A 15,585-nucleotide genomic window follows, 5' to 3' on the forward strand; every position below is an offset into this window, starting at 1 on the left:
ATGAAAACTTACTTTACAGGGATTTAGAGTTTGTGGTAAGTGTTCAATTATAAAAACTTACTTTTTATGAATTTAAAAACTAGAGTTTGTGGTAAATGTTTAGCTCTTTTTATTGTAAAAACTTATTAATAGCGATTTTAGAACTAGAGTTTATGGTAAGTGTTTAGTTATTTTTAATATGGAACTTACTTAACGTGTATTTAAAAATAAAAGTTTGCGGTAAATGTTCTGTTTTTTTTATGCAAACTTACTTTGTCGGGATAACTAGAGTTTGTGGTAAGTGATCAGTTTTTTTATTATAAAAATTTACTTTATAAGGATAACTAGAGTTTGTGGGAAGTGTTTAGTTATTTTTATTATAAAAACTTACTTCATAGGAATAACAAGAGTTTGTGGTAAGTGTTCAGTTCTTTTAAATGTGAAAACTTACCTATAAAGAAAGCTTTCTCTTCTATGTGGATGAGATTGTGGAAGAATAAGACCTGATAAAGCTTCACTGCTTCCTCTTTCATCAATCCTGAACAATACTAAATAGAAAATATTCACAACAAGAGCTCAGGGGGGGGGGCACAATAAACTAGAGGTTCAGATTAAAATTTTAGTGTCATAACATTTTAACCCATTCACCCATTAACGTAAATTTTTGTATTTACTATTTTATACTCTATTTTAGGGGATATAGAGGTCGACAAAGATATCAGTACAATGAAGACGATTTTTCATAAATAATGCTTTCATCCCTAACAAGCATTTACAATTAAACTAAGAGCCAAGAGGTGCTGTTAATTGACAACTTTTTTGTTTGAATGTTTAAGGCTTGGTAGTAATCAAATTGAAATTAGAAGTTCGTATTTATTTTATTGATATGCAGTGGTAGGCGATGATATCAATACAATGAAGGCAACTTTTTTTTTAGTTTTGATTGTTAACAAGGTTACAGGTTACAAGTTTACAAGCAATCAAAAGAAGCTTCTCCTAACTTCTTTGTTTATGTTTATTAGCTTAACATAAATCAAAGTTAAAATCGAAAGTAGTTTTTTTTTAATTGATATAAATGCCTACCACTGTAATCTACGTCGACTGTATGTAATAAAGAATTTCAAAGTATATAAGGTCTATCTATTTGTAGAGTAACATGTTTGATTCACAGCGGTACCCTTTAAACAGTTGTCTTTGGCAAATGTGTAATTACGTGGATATTTAGCAACAAACATGGGGCCTTTAATAATAGGTTGTCTTCAAATGAGTTTCATTAAGTATCATCTCAAAAGAAATTTGAAAATAGAATAATCATTTCGTGCAAGGCTTAAAATCTCAAAGAGGACATATACTTTTATAAATGCGGTAAAAGAAAATCACGCAACCTCTGACTCCAAGTATAAACTTCGGACTCGACATTTTATTTTACAAAATAAGTATTTTCAATCTTAAATCTTGAATAAAATTCGAAGTAAAAATGTCACATGCAATAATTCATTAAACTCCACTTAAATATGTGTATTTGTATTTAGTAACACAAAAGGGACTGTTTCCGTTTTCAATTCAAAATTTTAAAATTAATATTTTTAATTTGATTCCACAAGACAGTATTAAAATAATTTACACCTGTGCTTTTTATCAAAACGCAATATATTTAAAAAAAATAAAACATGTGTATTGTGTATCAGTACCCCTTCATGTGGCCGACAGGGCAGCTCAGCAAACGGTCGAATTTAACTCGTCGGCCTGGTGGCGCCATTTTTTTCATCCAAATGTTCAAGAAAAATCTGAAATTTGTTCAATATACAACCTATCGTGATTTTCCAATTCATTCTTAAGAATAAAGCGAAGGGATTATTTGTCTTGGTTTTTCCTCAACAGTTAAAAATATAAAATATTAGATACGTTCCTTACTGCAACAAATTAAAGACGAAATTAAATCTTCTAATTTACAAATACAAATCAGTAGTTTTGTTATGATGTCCGAGCATAAGCTGCATAACTCCTGAGCCCCTGGATTGATTTGACTCACATTTTGATTGGGGAATTCGGTAAAACCACGGGAATGTTCTTTAAAAATGATAAAATAAGTGAGTTTACTTTTTTAGGGAATAATCCAGGCAAAGTAGGGTTTCTACGCAAGTTATTGTTATTAATATAGATTTTGAAATTTTATATCGATTATTGATTTTAAAATTTTCATATCAACATCTTTTGGCTTTGCCAAGTACAAGGGTGATTCTGAGAAAAAAAATCCAACATAAATTATCCTTTGTTTTTGATTTTCCGGAGCAAACTTTTCCAGCAATATGATCCTCTGCTGGAATCTATTGGCAGAGCAAATATTTTTATAAAAACTTTGTTCAGGGAAACTTGAAGGAGATAAAAATAGAATAGAATTATTTTAGGGGTTATACTTGTGGATTTTTTTAGTTGAAATAGATTGGAATCTAGAGATGGGGATCGTTATCAAAGGTTTTGAGTTTTCAGAGAATCTTATTATACTTCAAAATTGTATTCATGTAAGTTTACTTTCAAGGCATTGTGATTTGTGAAAAAATGTTTACTTTACATAAGACAAGGCAAGGATGTAATGCAAGGAAAGTTAATTGCGGTCGCGTATACTCTGCGTACATATTAAAACCAGTTCTCTTTGGGCGGAATTTGTAAACATGAATATATGCATCAGTGTTCGTTTAGTATCCGAGGAGGTTAAATGCATTAAATTTGATAATTTTGATAATTGACATAATAGTTTCCTATGATCAGAATATTTCATTGATTTTTTATGTGAAAGATGGATCCCATGTCAGGCTGTAACATCCGTCTTGTGTTTACACTACCGCCCAGAGACAGTACACTGCAGTACAAAAGATGCGTACACTTCTGAAATAATTTTCCTTGCATCACATCCTTGAGACAAGGTAAGTCCAAAACAGAAATTGCTTGGTAAAATTGCTTTATAAATTGTTATATAAAACAATTGTGTAATTTATGATCCATGTTACATGATGATCAGTGTTATAAAGTGACCATCGTAATATAATGTTAGATTAGATTAGTACTTTATAGCGCTGTCATGTTACAATTAATCGGTTTCCGGATTTTCTTAATGAATAATCTTTTCAATTTAAATGATTTTAAGATTGAGATATTAAATATTTTTATTTTTGCTTTGTCAAAAAAACATTAAAGTTTTTAAATATTTTCTCTTTATCTTGACGGCCTTCTTAGATTATAATTCGTCCCGAGAGCTTACAAAAGTTATTAAAGATTGAAAGATTCCTATAACGAATTTTTATTTTTTTAATCTTAATTTTAATTTTAAGATAGCTGGTTTAACATATATTGGTAAAAGTTTCGTTGCAAAAATAAGTCTATTTTCCCAATGCCTATGTGATGAGCTTTTATAGATTTTTTTTGCTGTAGAGATAAGGGATTTGGTTGTTTTAGTCTGAAATGAAACAAACTCAAATTGTCTTATCTCTCTATCTTTTCAACCTGATGCCGTAATCCTTTCATTATTTATTTCATTTAAATATTTCAAACTCAGATTATTTGTTCCAACAGAATTCAAAGTTTGAAATATCTAATCTCTACATCAGGTTGCAAAGATAGTATGATGAGAAAATTAGAGTTTGTAGCAAAGACTCAATTCCTTTGTCTCAAAATTGACGTATAAATAGACTCATTTTTTCATGACAATGACCCCCCTTCCCTTCAATTCCAATTGTTCACACTTGTATCTAGAACAAAGGTTTATAGTATACTGAATATAATGTATTTTAGTAGAAACATATATACAATTATATATATGGATATATCTATATATATATATATATTGTATCTATACAAGAAAGGTGTTACCCCCCCCCTTTACAAATACACCCCAATTGCGCCCTGTTCCAAGTGTGTCTCTAATCAGATAGAAATATTAATTATAGCAATTATGAATCAATTTTCAGCTTAAAATTAAAATTTGAGAAATCGTCGAAAAAAATGATGTTTTAATTTTCTATTTTTCATATTGAAAGTCTTTTTTATTTAATTGTTACGAGGATTCAATATTTTAAATAGTTTTCATTTTGTGCATAAAGTTTAAACGTTTGGCAATTTAGTTGAACATTATTAATTCATACTGTTCAACTTCGTAATTACTTTTCGTTATAATAGACTTTCTCATTTTAGTTATTTTACTCAGGTTGAACCTGGGAACCAGTTTGCTTATATTATATTAAAGGAACTGTTAACATAATTTCAAGTGACCCTCCATGCAAAGATGGCAATGCCCAACATTAAACGGTACTCTTGAAACCTTAATCTGATTAAAAATGTGTAAGACACTATAGTTTTCTGACTCGTAAGGTTTTTTTTTCTGTGATTTTCTCCAATGCTTTTTATAAACAAGAAATGCGCAAGTCACTTTGACAGAGAAACCGCAAATGAAAATAAACAGTTTACTGAATCAGAAACTTGATATAGAATTCATACTTGATCAGACAAAGCTTTTAAGGTTACCACCGTTGTTAAATGGAGAATTCCCAACTTTGCATAGCTAGGGTCCCTTTCATCAAAAATTAAACAGAGGTTAATACCTTTAATTAGTATAGCGTCATATCGACTGAAATCTATATCTACCGCGTAAACTTTTATTTAAAGGGTTTTAGTTTAATTCCTTTAACAAAACGGAAATATGATTCAAATAAACTCCCAGAGAATAGAGAGATGGTAGAGAAACCGGCTGAGCCTGTACTAAACAGATTTAAACTACAACAATTTTGACCTCCCTTTAGGGAATAGGTAAACTTATAAAAAAACGCAAAGAAAAGTTTTAAACAGTTAGAAACAAGTTTCCTGCAGAAGTTTAGGCTAGGGATACCTAATAAAACTTGTAGCATGAGATCCAAGTTAAAATGTTTTATTTTTGTTAGGATTAAAGGTTTAATCTCCTATATTCAGGTTAACTCTAGTTTTTTTCGTGCCAAAATGGAAATAAAATTCAATCAAAAATTTATATTGGTTACATACACCCTCATGAAAGTAATTCTAGTAAAGGGTGTCCCAATAAACATGAAAATTATGTGACAAATTCGAAATCATCTTTGTTAAGAATTAGCGCTGCATTACCTTATTTCAATGGTCATAATAAAGATACGTCTGCTAGAGTATATTTTATGTAAAAGGTAAAAGGCTGTTTTGTCAATCTGTAAAAACGTCGTAATTAATGTTGTGTAACATTTCTGCAAGATTTACAGTGAAGAGGAACAACTGTACTGTGTTTGTAAACTGGAAGTACAACAACAGTGTGCAACCAAAACATAAACAAACAAATTTTAAACTCTAGCATACAAAAAATCTACGGTTTACAGTTTTCTCAGTAGGTATCCATATTAAATCAAAAAATCATTCAAAAGACAATATCAAAATCGTCACTGAATTCCCATGTTTTTGGGACACCCTGTATTATAAGCTTTTAAACATCAACAGAAATAAAAAATAATAGTTAATTTAAATTCTTTTTCTAGAAATATCCTAAACTTTTTGAAGAAAATCCGGATACCAATTAAACTTTAGCACGCCTGTATTCAAATTTACCATGAACGCATGAGTAGTAAAGTACACAATAGTTTCATAAAAGTTTTTATGAAACTATTGTGTACTTTATTATTCTTACTCACTTCGTCGTCAATTTCATAATGAACGTGCTCTAAAGTAATCATAGTGCTAATGTTAAATTAGCTGTACATTATAGCACGTGCGCTATAAAGTTTTGATTGGTTCGGCCGGATTTTCTCAAAAAATTTAGGATATTTCCAAAATTTCCCACTTAAAATGGAAAAAAAAATTTAAATAAACTCTATATTTTGAATTCTGCTTTGTTTCAAAGCTAATTTGATCTGAAATAGCAATTTAAATAAGACAAGTACACATACTTTTCATAAAATTACCTATAACACTATTATTTTGGCACGACATGCTATAAAGTTTTTGGACTTCAATTTTCGCTATGTCTCAAAGGTTCTCGCCTTTTTAGATTATATTTTGACCCTCGCTTAAGTTAGGGACAAAATGAAATCTAAAAAGACTGAACCTTCTCGATAAAGAGAAAGTTTCTGTCCAAAAACTTTATAACACTGCAAACCAAAATAACAGTGTTATAAATAGTTAATTCTATTTGTTTATTTATACATATAACCATTGTGCATCTTTTCTTCAATATAAATCTATATAGTATCTATATTCTATAGTACATATATTTGAATCTCGTAGCAAAAAATGTTTGTCGGTTAGGTGATTTTATCATCCGCGAAGCTTAATAAAAACAACAAAAATGGTTAAAGCATAAAAGTTCGAAAATGTAGAAATAGGTTTTAGAACTATCCATTGACGTAAAACCACTCTTCTTATAATTAGAATTGTTTTTTTACTTTTGTTCACTTAATTAATGCAAATATTTGCTTAAGTAAAAAAGGTTTTTTAAGAAGTTTTTTAAAAATACGCTTTTAGATAAAAAATATACATATATAGTCAAATTTTCTTCATAATCTGTGTCTATGTATCTACATTATCTGTTTTATATGTGTTTTTTGTATTTAGGTCTCTGAATTATCTATGCATTTAAACCAACTATCAATATTATCTTATTTTCTATGTTTATGTATTTAAGCCAACTATCTATATTATCTTCTTTTCTATGTTTATGTATTTAAACCAACTATCAATATTATCTTATTTGCTATGTTTATGTATTTAAGCCAACTATTTGTATTATTTATGTTTATAAATAATATGGTGTTTATGTATTTAAGCCAACTATTTGTATTATTTATGTTTATAAATAATATGGTTAACAGCCGAACGCGCTGGCCAATTGTAAACTTCTTTCCTCAGAATCTTTGGGTTTTTAAAAACAAACAAAAAACGTTTAAAAACTAAACAAACGTTTAAAAACAAACAAAAAATGTTATAAACTAAACAAAACGTTTAAAAACAAAACAAAAAAGTTTAAAAACAAGACAAAAATTTTTAAAAAACTAAAATTCCAAAAAATGATTTTTTTTCGATGTACTTTGCTTGTCTGGGTGTTTGTTTGGATGATCGAATTTTTAAAAATTTTCCTTTCTCCAAATTCGATTTTTGAAAATTTTGAAAATCCAGAATTTTTTTTTAAATCCACGATTTTTTTATAATGTATTCAAAGGGAAAATGTTCACGATTGAAATAGAAGCGCCCTAAAAGCCTTGTATTTATATATTTAAGCCAATTATCATGTATCATCTATGTTTATATATTTAAACTAAGTATCTGTTTTATCTATATTATCTATGTTTATATATTTAAACAAAATATTTATATCATCTATGTTTTTATCCTTATTATCTGTTTGTTTATATACAAACTAACTATCTGTGTTATCCATGTTTGAATTGAAATATTCCTAAAATGAACTCTGAATAATTAACATTAAATGAGGAAATAAGGAAATTAAATCTAGTATTTACAACGTCATAATGTTCTTCTCTCTCCGCTCCAAAATTTCATACTTCTAATTCAAATTTTAATATTTAAAAAAAGAAAACTACAACAATTTATGTAGTTTTGCAAATATACTAATCCAATAATTAATTTAATATTAGTGGTTAACTTATCCAATAAGTAAAGCATACACACCAGTTGGGTAAACATTACTCATAGCGCTATACACTCCTATATTAAAGAAAGCCTTGGCAACAAACATTATGTTTTTTTGTCATAAACTTGGAAATTGCATAGGGCTGACTGGGGTGCTTTATAAGGGGGGGGGGCGAACCTTTTTCCAGAAATCAAAAATTAAGTTATAAAAAAAACTTAACAACTTAATTTAACTAAACATTTGTCCAATAAATTTCCGTTTTCTTTTTATTGAGGGGCGCCACCTCCCCCCCCCCCTCCTTTCTCCTCAGTTGTAGTAGCTAGAGGAGGGCGACCACCACGCCACCCCCCCCTTTCAAGTTACGCTCATTTGCGCTATTGGAAAATTCTTTTAACTGCACTATAAAAAAAAAAATTTCTCACCATCCTAAAATTCCTTTTCATGAGAAACGATAATTTTTTTTTGTAATTTGTTACGAATTCTTAGAATTTCTTAAATTTTTCAATCTTTTCCTGATTTTCGGTCTTTTTCAGGACTGAGTCATTGAACAATAAGATGTGAATTATACAAAACTTACGTTCTCCAGTTAACTAAAAGTTTGAATAAACATTATATATTGAATGTAACCAGATAAAACAACTGCGCTATAGTCGTCTTTTCTCTTTAAAAATATGTTTTATATTTACAACTGTTTTGATTTGCTCCTTTTTTTCTTCTTTTCCTCAATATTCCTCTTCTCCTTCTTCTCTTACATTGTTCTTCTTTTTCTAAATATTCCTCCTCTCCTTCTCCTCTTACACTGTTTTTCTTTTCCTCAATATTCCGCTTCTCCTTCTCCTCTTACATTGTTCTTCTTTTCCTCAATATTCCTCTTCTCCTTCTCCTCTTACATTGTTCTTCTTTTCCTCAACATTCCTCTTCTCCTCCTCCTCTTACACTGTTCTTCTTTTCTCTTGTCCTAATTCTCCCCTTCTGTTCTTATTGCCTTTTTTCGCTCTCTTTTTCCCTCTCTTCTCCCTCTCCTATTTTCCCCCATTTTATTATCAGTCCTGTTTTTTTTGTTTTCAAACCAACGCCGCACCCCCCCCCCCCCCACCCGAATGTTGTATTTATTTTGTATATGCAGTTTCAGTTGTGGACCGGATACTTTATAAATCACTAGAGATTGGAGTTTCAACTTAAACTGACCAAGTTTCCAAACAATATCAAAACTACAGGGGCGAAGAGATATCTACAAGGGCGCAACTGGGGTATTTTATAAAGGGGGGGGGGCGGTCGCGGAGAAATTTTTTGTGACTAAGAATTAGAAAGTTAAAATGCCAGGCCCCAGGGAGAAATTGAAAAAAAAAATTTAAGATTTTCGATTTTTTTGAGAAAAATCATGTTTCTTTACAAGATTTCTCCAGAGGAGGTTTTTCGTTTCCCCTCCCCCACCCTCCCCCTACTAAAAAGACCGGTACATCAGTTGTAATTTAAAGTGACCCGTTCATTTTATTACGAGCATGCCCGATTTACAACGGTACCCTTGAAACCTTAATTTGATCAATAATGTATAAGATAATGTTGTTTTTCTAGCTTGAAGATAATATTTCCATTGTTTCTGAAGCAAGAAATGAACAAGTTAATTTTGTAGAGACACTGCAAGTGAAAAAAAATCCGATTACTAAAACAAAAACATGGATATCTAATTCATACTTGATCTGACAAAACTTTGAAGTGCAACCATTGTGAATCCGACACGCCACTTTATCCCTGGTAACTTGGAATACGTGTACAGACTCTTAATTAAACAAATTGAATTGAATTTATGGATTGTTTGGTATAAAAACTACATAATGTGGTCAGTGCAATACACACAACATACACTAAATATAAACATTAATATGTGTAAATAATTAAAATATTTATGTATGCTTAGAAATTAGAATTTTTTTTAAATAACAAAAAAAAATTGAAATAAAAATCGATTTTTTAGCCTAAAAGACCCGGCCACCCCTGAGTGTCCACAAAAAGTTTCAGCCCATTCGGTACAGCCGTTTGGCCGGCTATAGGCAACATAGAGATATACGAATGTCTTGTTTTATTATATGGATATGTATATATGCTGCTAAACAATGTCAAATATATAACACAGTGTCCAGCAATAAACTATATTAAATAAACAATAGAAAATGTTCTAAACTTATTTTAAAAAGATATATATATAAATATATTACACATACAGAGTCGAGAATACTAACTAGTTGTCTTATCTAAATATTTATTTTGAAGAATGACATCTATAATAACTATGACAATAATAAGATGTCAGGATTAACTATGTTCCACAACGAGATCTGCACAAATGCAAGACTANATCTTCTTGAAATTGAAGATATAAGTTCCTGACTATCTGTCATGTTTCCAACTAATCCAAACAGCTCTGCAAAGAAGAGGAAAAGGAGTGGAAACCTTTAAAATTACTAATCCAGGTTTTGAGAAACTAACCTAACATTTAATAGCTTTAACATTTATAAAAGTATTCCAGACAAATGTATATTTAGGCCAAAATTATGATATTTCTGTTTCAAAAATTTAAAAATTTACTTAAGTTTCCACTTCAGGACGCATAAAGGGGGAAAAGAGTAACAGAAGCTAAAGTAGGAGTATAAGAGCTGGAGTATATCATAAAGAGCTGGAATACCAGGAGTTGGAGTACAGGTTGCTTGAGAAAAAGAAACTGGAGTAGGAGTACAGGAAACTAGTGTAGGAATACAGATAACTGGAGTAATAGGAACTGGAGTTGGAGTACAGGTTGCTGGAGTAAAAGAAACTGGTGTAGGAGTACAGATAGCTGGAGTACAAGAAACTGGAGTAGGAATACAGATAGCTGCAGGAACTGGAGTAGGAGTACAGATAGCTGGAGTATAAGGAATTGGACAAGGAGTACAGCTATACCTAGAGTACAAGGAACTGGAGTAGGAGTACAGATATCTGCAGTGCAAGGAGCTGTAGTAGGAGTATAAGGAGCTGAAATACAAGGCAATAGAGTACAAGGAGATGGAATACAAGGCGATAGAGTACAAGGAGCTGGAATGGGATGTGTTGGAATATAAAGCGATTGAGTAAAAGTGCAAGGAACTAGAGTAAGAGTACAAGGGGCCAGAGTAGAAGTACAGAAACTGGAGTAGGAACATTATTAAAATGACACGAAATATTTCAAATTGTAATTTTTAAAAGGATATGAATTAAATGAAAGATATAATAAATAGTTGGAAAAGGTTTTTATAAAGTTTGCTAAATATTCAAGTTTTCAAATTTGGGAATATATTCCTTCCTATCTCTGAATCTCCAATATGTTTCCATAAATCGGAAATTTAAAATCTTTCTAAATATCTCTGCTCCGCTCAACATCTAGAGCTAGGGAAAAACAGGAATAGAGCTAGTGGGAAACAGTAATAGGGCTAGGAGGAAACATGAATAGAGTGGGAGGAAACATGAATAGAGGGTGGGGAAACAGGAACCAAGCTAGGGGAAACAGAAACCGAGCTATAAAGGGGAAACAAGAACCGTGATAGGGGGAAACAGGAATAGAGCTAGGGGAACAAGGAATAGAGCTAGGGAGTAAGAATAGAGCTGGAGGGAACCAGGAACCGAGCTAGGGGGAACAGGAACCGAGTTAGGGGGAAACAGGAATAGAGGTAGGCGTTAACAGGAATAGAGCTAGGGTTAAAAAAGATTAGAGCTGGGGGGAAACAGGAATAGAACTAGAGGAAACAGGAATAGAGCTAGCTAGGTGGACAGAAATAGCGCTGAGGGGAAACAGGTATAGAACTAGAGGATACTGGAATAGAGCTAGGGGGATACAGGAATAGAGCTGGGGAGAAACAGGAATAGAGCTAGGGGATACATGAATAGAGCTAGGGGATACAGGAATAGAGCAAGGGGGATACAGGAATAGAGCTGGGGTAAACAGGAATAGAGCTAGGGGATACAGGAATAGAGCTGGGGAGAAACAGGAATAGAGCTAGGGGATACATGAATAGAGCTAGGGGATACAGGAATAGAGCTAGGGGGATACAGGAATAGAACTGGGGTAAACAGGAATAGAGCTAGGGGATACAGAAATAGAGCTAGGGGATACAGGAATAGAGCTAGGGGGATTTAGGAATAGAGCTGGGGGGTCACAGGAATATAACTGGGGAAAACAGGAATAGAGCTAGGGGAAAACAGGAATAGAGCTAGGGAGAAACAGGAATATAACTGATGGGAAACCGGAATAGAGCTGGGGAGAAACAGGAGTAGAGCTAGGGGGAAACAGGAATAAAGCTGGGGAGAAACAGGAGTAGAGCTAGGGGGAAACAGGAATATCGCTGATTAAGTTTCAATTGTTTTAGACATCTTGATGGCAATTTTCCAGGGCTTTTACCAATGGTTCAAAATAAGTTTAACTTTCTAGAGAATGAGTAGGTAAATTTAGGACACGACTTTAGCTTGTTACATTTAAAGTTTTCAACTCTCAGTGTTTTTAGTTTATAAAACTAGTGTCTGTAACTTTGTCTGTCTGAATTATATCTTCTTATTGTTAAACATTTTAATACATTTCCTTGTGACAGTTCTTTATTTAACTAAGTTAAAAAGCAAACATGACTTGACAATTTTAAATAATGTTTTAATCTGTCCTTTTGTCTATTCTTTATCTTTGTTCAAAAAGGTTAAATCAAAACAAACAATTTATTCACGCTTTCTAAGAATATAAAGTTAGACTTTGGTCCCAGATTGAGATTCAAAACAAACATACAGTGAGACCCAAAAAGATGTAATTAAACAACAATTGGAGTGGAAATATTTAATTCATTTGCTGCAGGGTTACTAGAAACTTGGACTATAATGACAATCTTAAAGGATTTAAAGAAATAGGAATGTCATGTTCAAAACACAACGGTACGCTTTCAAGCTTTGTTTGAGCAGAAATAAGATTGTTTTCTACAGTGAAACCCTTAATAACGAATACATCGAAAGAATTCATCAAATGTCGTATTCTTCACTTTCTGATTATGGATATTTAGATATTTAGTTTTTTAATTAAATGATTATATGGAACTCTTTAAAACTGTTCCCGCATATTCATGGCTATTTATTTATTTTCGCAAATACTGAAATTTACGTAATATAGTATAAAACTCATTGAAAAATTGTCAAGAAGATATTTGATAAATTCGTTATTAAGGGTTTCACTGTAGCTAAAAATTAAGAATTCTCATTTGCAGTTCTTTGTAAATGCAACTTATGGAATGTGGATTTAAAAGCAGCAAAGATAAAAATGGAAAATGAGAGAATAAATATTTTATGAAACCGGAAAACGAGGATATCTTCATAATTTCTAATCTCATAAAGGGTTAAATGGTACAGTTTAGAATCGGGCAAGAAAATTCACTTGAATTTGTTGAGAAATATCGTTGCTCGTCTCTTTAATCCTTCAAAATTTCGAAATTGATCTATTATCTTGAGATCCTGTACTGCACGCAAAATAAAAGAAAATATAACTTTTTCAAAATAAATGATTTATTAACTTGTGAAGGAAACAATTTGACAATAAATAAATTTATATAATTTTAATTTAGATTTGAAAATTTAATTTTTTGATAAGCCATTTGAAGGTTAAAATTGTGATTTAAAACCGCCTTGAGAATGACATTCTTTTATGCATGAAAGCTCTATTTTTAGTCGAAGAATTCATGTTTTTTTTCAAAAAATTGATATAATTATTAATTATAGAACTATGATCTTGGCATTATTTCTATGTGATACTAGATAAGAAGTTCAGAAATAATTCCAATTATTTGGCAGACACCAGTAGACACAGATATACCACAGTTCTAGATTTACACCAGTAGACACAGATATGCCACAGTTCTAGAACTACACCAGTAGACACAGATAAACCACAGTTCTAGATTTACACCAGTAGACACAGATAACTGCAGTTAACAGTTTGCTCTAGACTGCAGTAAACAATTTGCTCTAGACTGCAGTAAACAGTTTGCTCTAGCCTGCAGTAAACAGCTTGCTTTAGACTGCAGTAAACAGTTTGCTCTAGACTGCAGTAAACAGTTTGCTTTAGACTGCAGTAAACAATTTGCTCTAGACTGCAGTAAACAGTTTGCTCTAGACAGCATTAAACAGTTTGCTCTAGACTGCAGTAAACAGTTTGCTCTAGACTACAGTAAACAGTTTGCTTTAGACTGCAGTAAACAATTTGCTCTAGACTGCAGTAAACAGTTCGCTCTAGACTGCAGTAAACAGTTTTCTCTAGACTGCAGTAAACAGTTTGCTCTAAACTGCAGTAAACAGTTTGCTCTAAACTGCAGTAAACACTTTGCTCTAAACTGCAGTGAACAGTTTGCTCTAAATTGTAGTAAACAGTTTGCTCTAGACTGTGGTAAACACTTTGCTCTAGACTGCAGTAATCAGTTTGCTCTAAACTGCAGTAAACACTTTGCTCTAGGCTGCAGTAAACAGTTTTCTCTAAATTGTAGTAATCAGTTTGCCTAGGCTGTAGTAAACACTTTGCTCCAGACTGCAGTAATCAGTTTGCTCTAGACTGCAGTAAATAGTTTTCTCTAGACTGCAATAAACAGTTTGCTCTAGACTGCAATAAACAGTTTTCTCTAGACTGCAATAAACAGTTTGCTCTAGACTGCAGTTAACAGTTTGCTCTAGACTGCAGTAAATAGTTTGCTCTAGACTGCAGTAAAAAGTTTGCTCTCGACTGCAGTAAACAGTTTGCTCTAGACTGCTGTAAAAAGTATGCTCTAGACTGCATTTAACAGTTTCCTTTAGACTGCAGTAAATAGTTTTCTCTAGACTGCAGTTAACAGTTTGATTTAGACGTGCCACGCCACTACCTACAGAGCAGGCGTGCAGTACAACCACCTACAGGGCAGCAAGGAGGATTTAAAGATAAAATTTTCACTCTTGTTAAACAATTTTAAACCGTTAAAACGTCTTAAATAAGTCTCACATGAATTCTTAAAAATGTCTCTACAATACTACCATTTCAGCTCAACTATACCATATCTACGCCCTCACTCACTTTAAGTTTGCAAATTTACAAATGGAAGAGGAAAATGGAAGAGGAAAATCTTAAGATATTCTATAACCCTACTTTGTGAATGCAATGCATATTTATTTAAGTTAAGAGCAATGAATAAATTTGGAATTTAAAATGCATTGAAAACTTCTAGGATAATTCACATTTATTCTTTAACTTTGTCAAGCTTTACCATCTATTCTTGAACCCTTGTTCTATAAAGTTTATATAAGAGTTTATGCCTTTAATTTAGATTATTAAATCAAAATTAATTTATATTTTCTGTTTTAATTATTTTGAGTTTTCTCCTATATACAACCCATCCACGGCAAAGGTTTCAAGGGTATCGTTGTGAATTGCACATATAATCTTTTAAATGGATGGCTACTTGAAAATTTCTTTCACATGTTGAAAGGGGTTTCTCAAAGATGATTTTAGAAATAAAATTAATAAAGTAATGACAAAATAAGCTCATGCGTCAAATCCTTTGGTTTATACATTCTTTGCTGATACAGCTAGTTCTCCAGGATTTCTCTTCAGCTTTGTTCTATTAAATTCTATTACTCACCCTGAGTTTTGATCCTGGACCAGAGAACCATGTCTTGGAATAATTATCCGGGGTAGGTAGAGCTGGACATTCCGTCGGGCTTTCCGTCCTAGATTTTAACAAGGATTAGTATGCGAACTAGATTATAACAAGGATTAGTATGCGAACTAGATTATAACAAGGATTATTATCCGTCCTTGATTTTAAGAAGGATTAGTATGCGAATTAGATTATAACAAGGACAAGTATCCTTCCTAGATTATATTAAAGATTAGTATCCATCCTAGATTATATTAAAGATTAGTATCCGTCCTAGATTATAATAGAGATTAGTATCCGTCCTAGATTATACTA

The 15,585-nt window shown here is 31.8% G+C and overlaps 1 protein-coding gene across 4 annotated transcripts in view; it reads right to left on the minus strand.

Annotated features, from left to right (window-relative positions):
* LOC111701559 (cAMP-specific 3',5'-cyclic phosphodiesterase 4C) overlaps positions 1–15,585 on the minus strand; it is a 107,058-nt gene that overhangs the window by 52,407 nt on the left and 39,066 nt on the right. For 3 of the 4 annotated variants that reach the window (XM_023472892.1, XM_023472893.1, XM_023472895.1), the window contains 2 exons: positions 15,253–15,340; positions 431–517 (listed from right to left, as the gene is read on the minus strand). In XM_023472892.1, the coding sequence (XP_023328660.1) occupies positions 431–517; positions 15,253–15,340 (175 nt within the window). Of the gene's footprint in view, positions 1–430; positions 518–1,670; positions 1,780–15,252; positions 15,341–15,585 lie in introns of those variants that run through there. The other variant, XM_023472896.1, reaches the window with a different exon arrangement.

This window comes from Eurytemora carolleeae, unplaced genomic scaffold (assembly GCF_000591075.1).
Source record: "Eurytemora carolleeae unplaced genomic scaffold, Eaff_2.0 scaffold151, whole genome shotgun sequence".
Lineage (NCBI taxonomy): Eukaryota > Metazoa > Arthropoda > Copepoda > Calanoida > Temoridae > Eurytemora > Eurytemora carolleeae.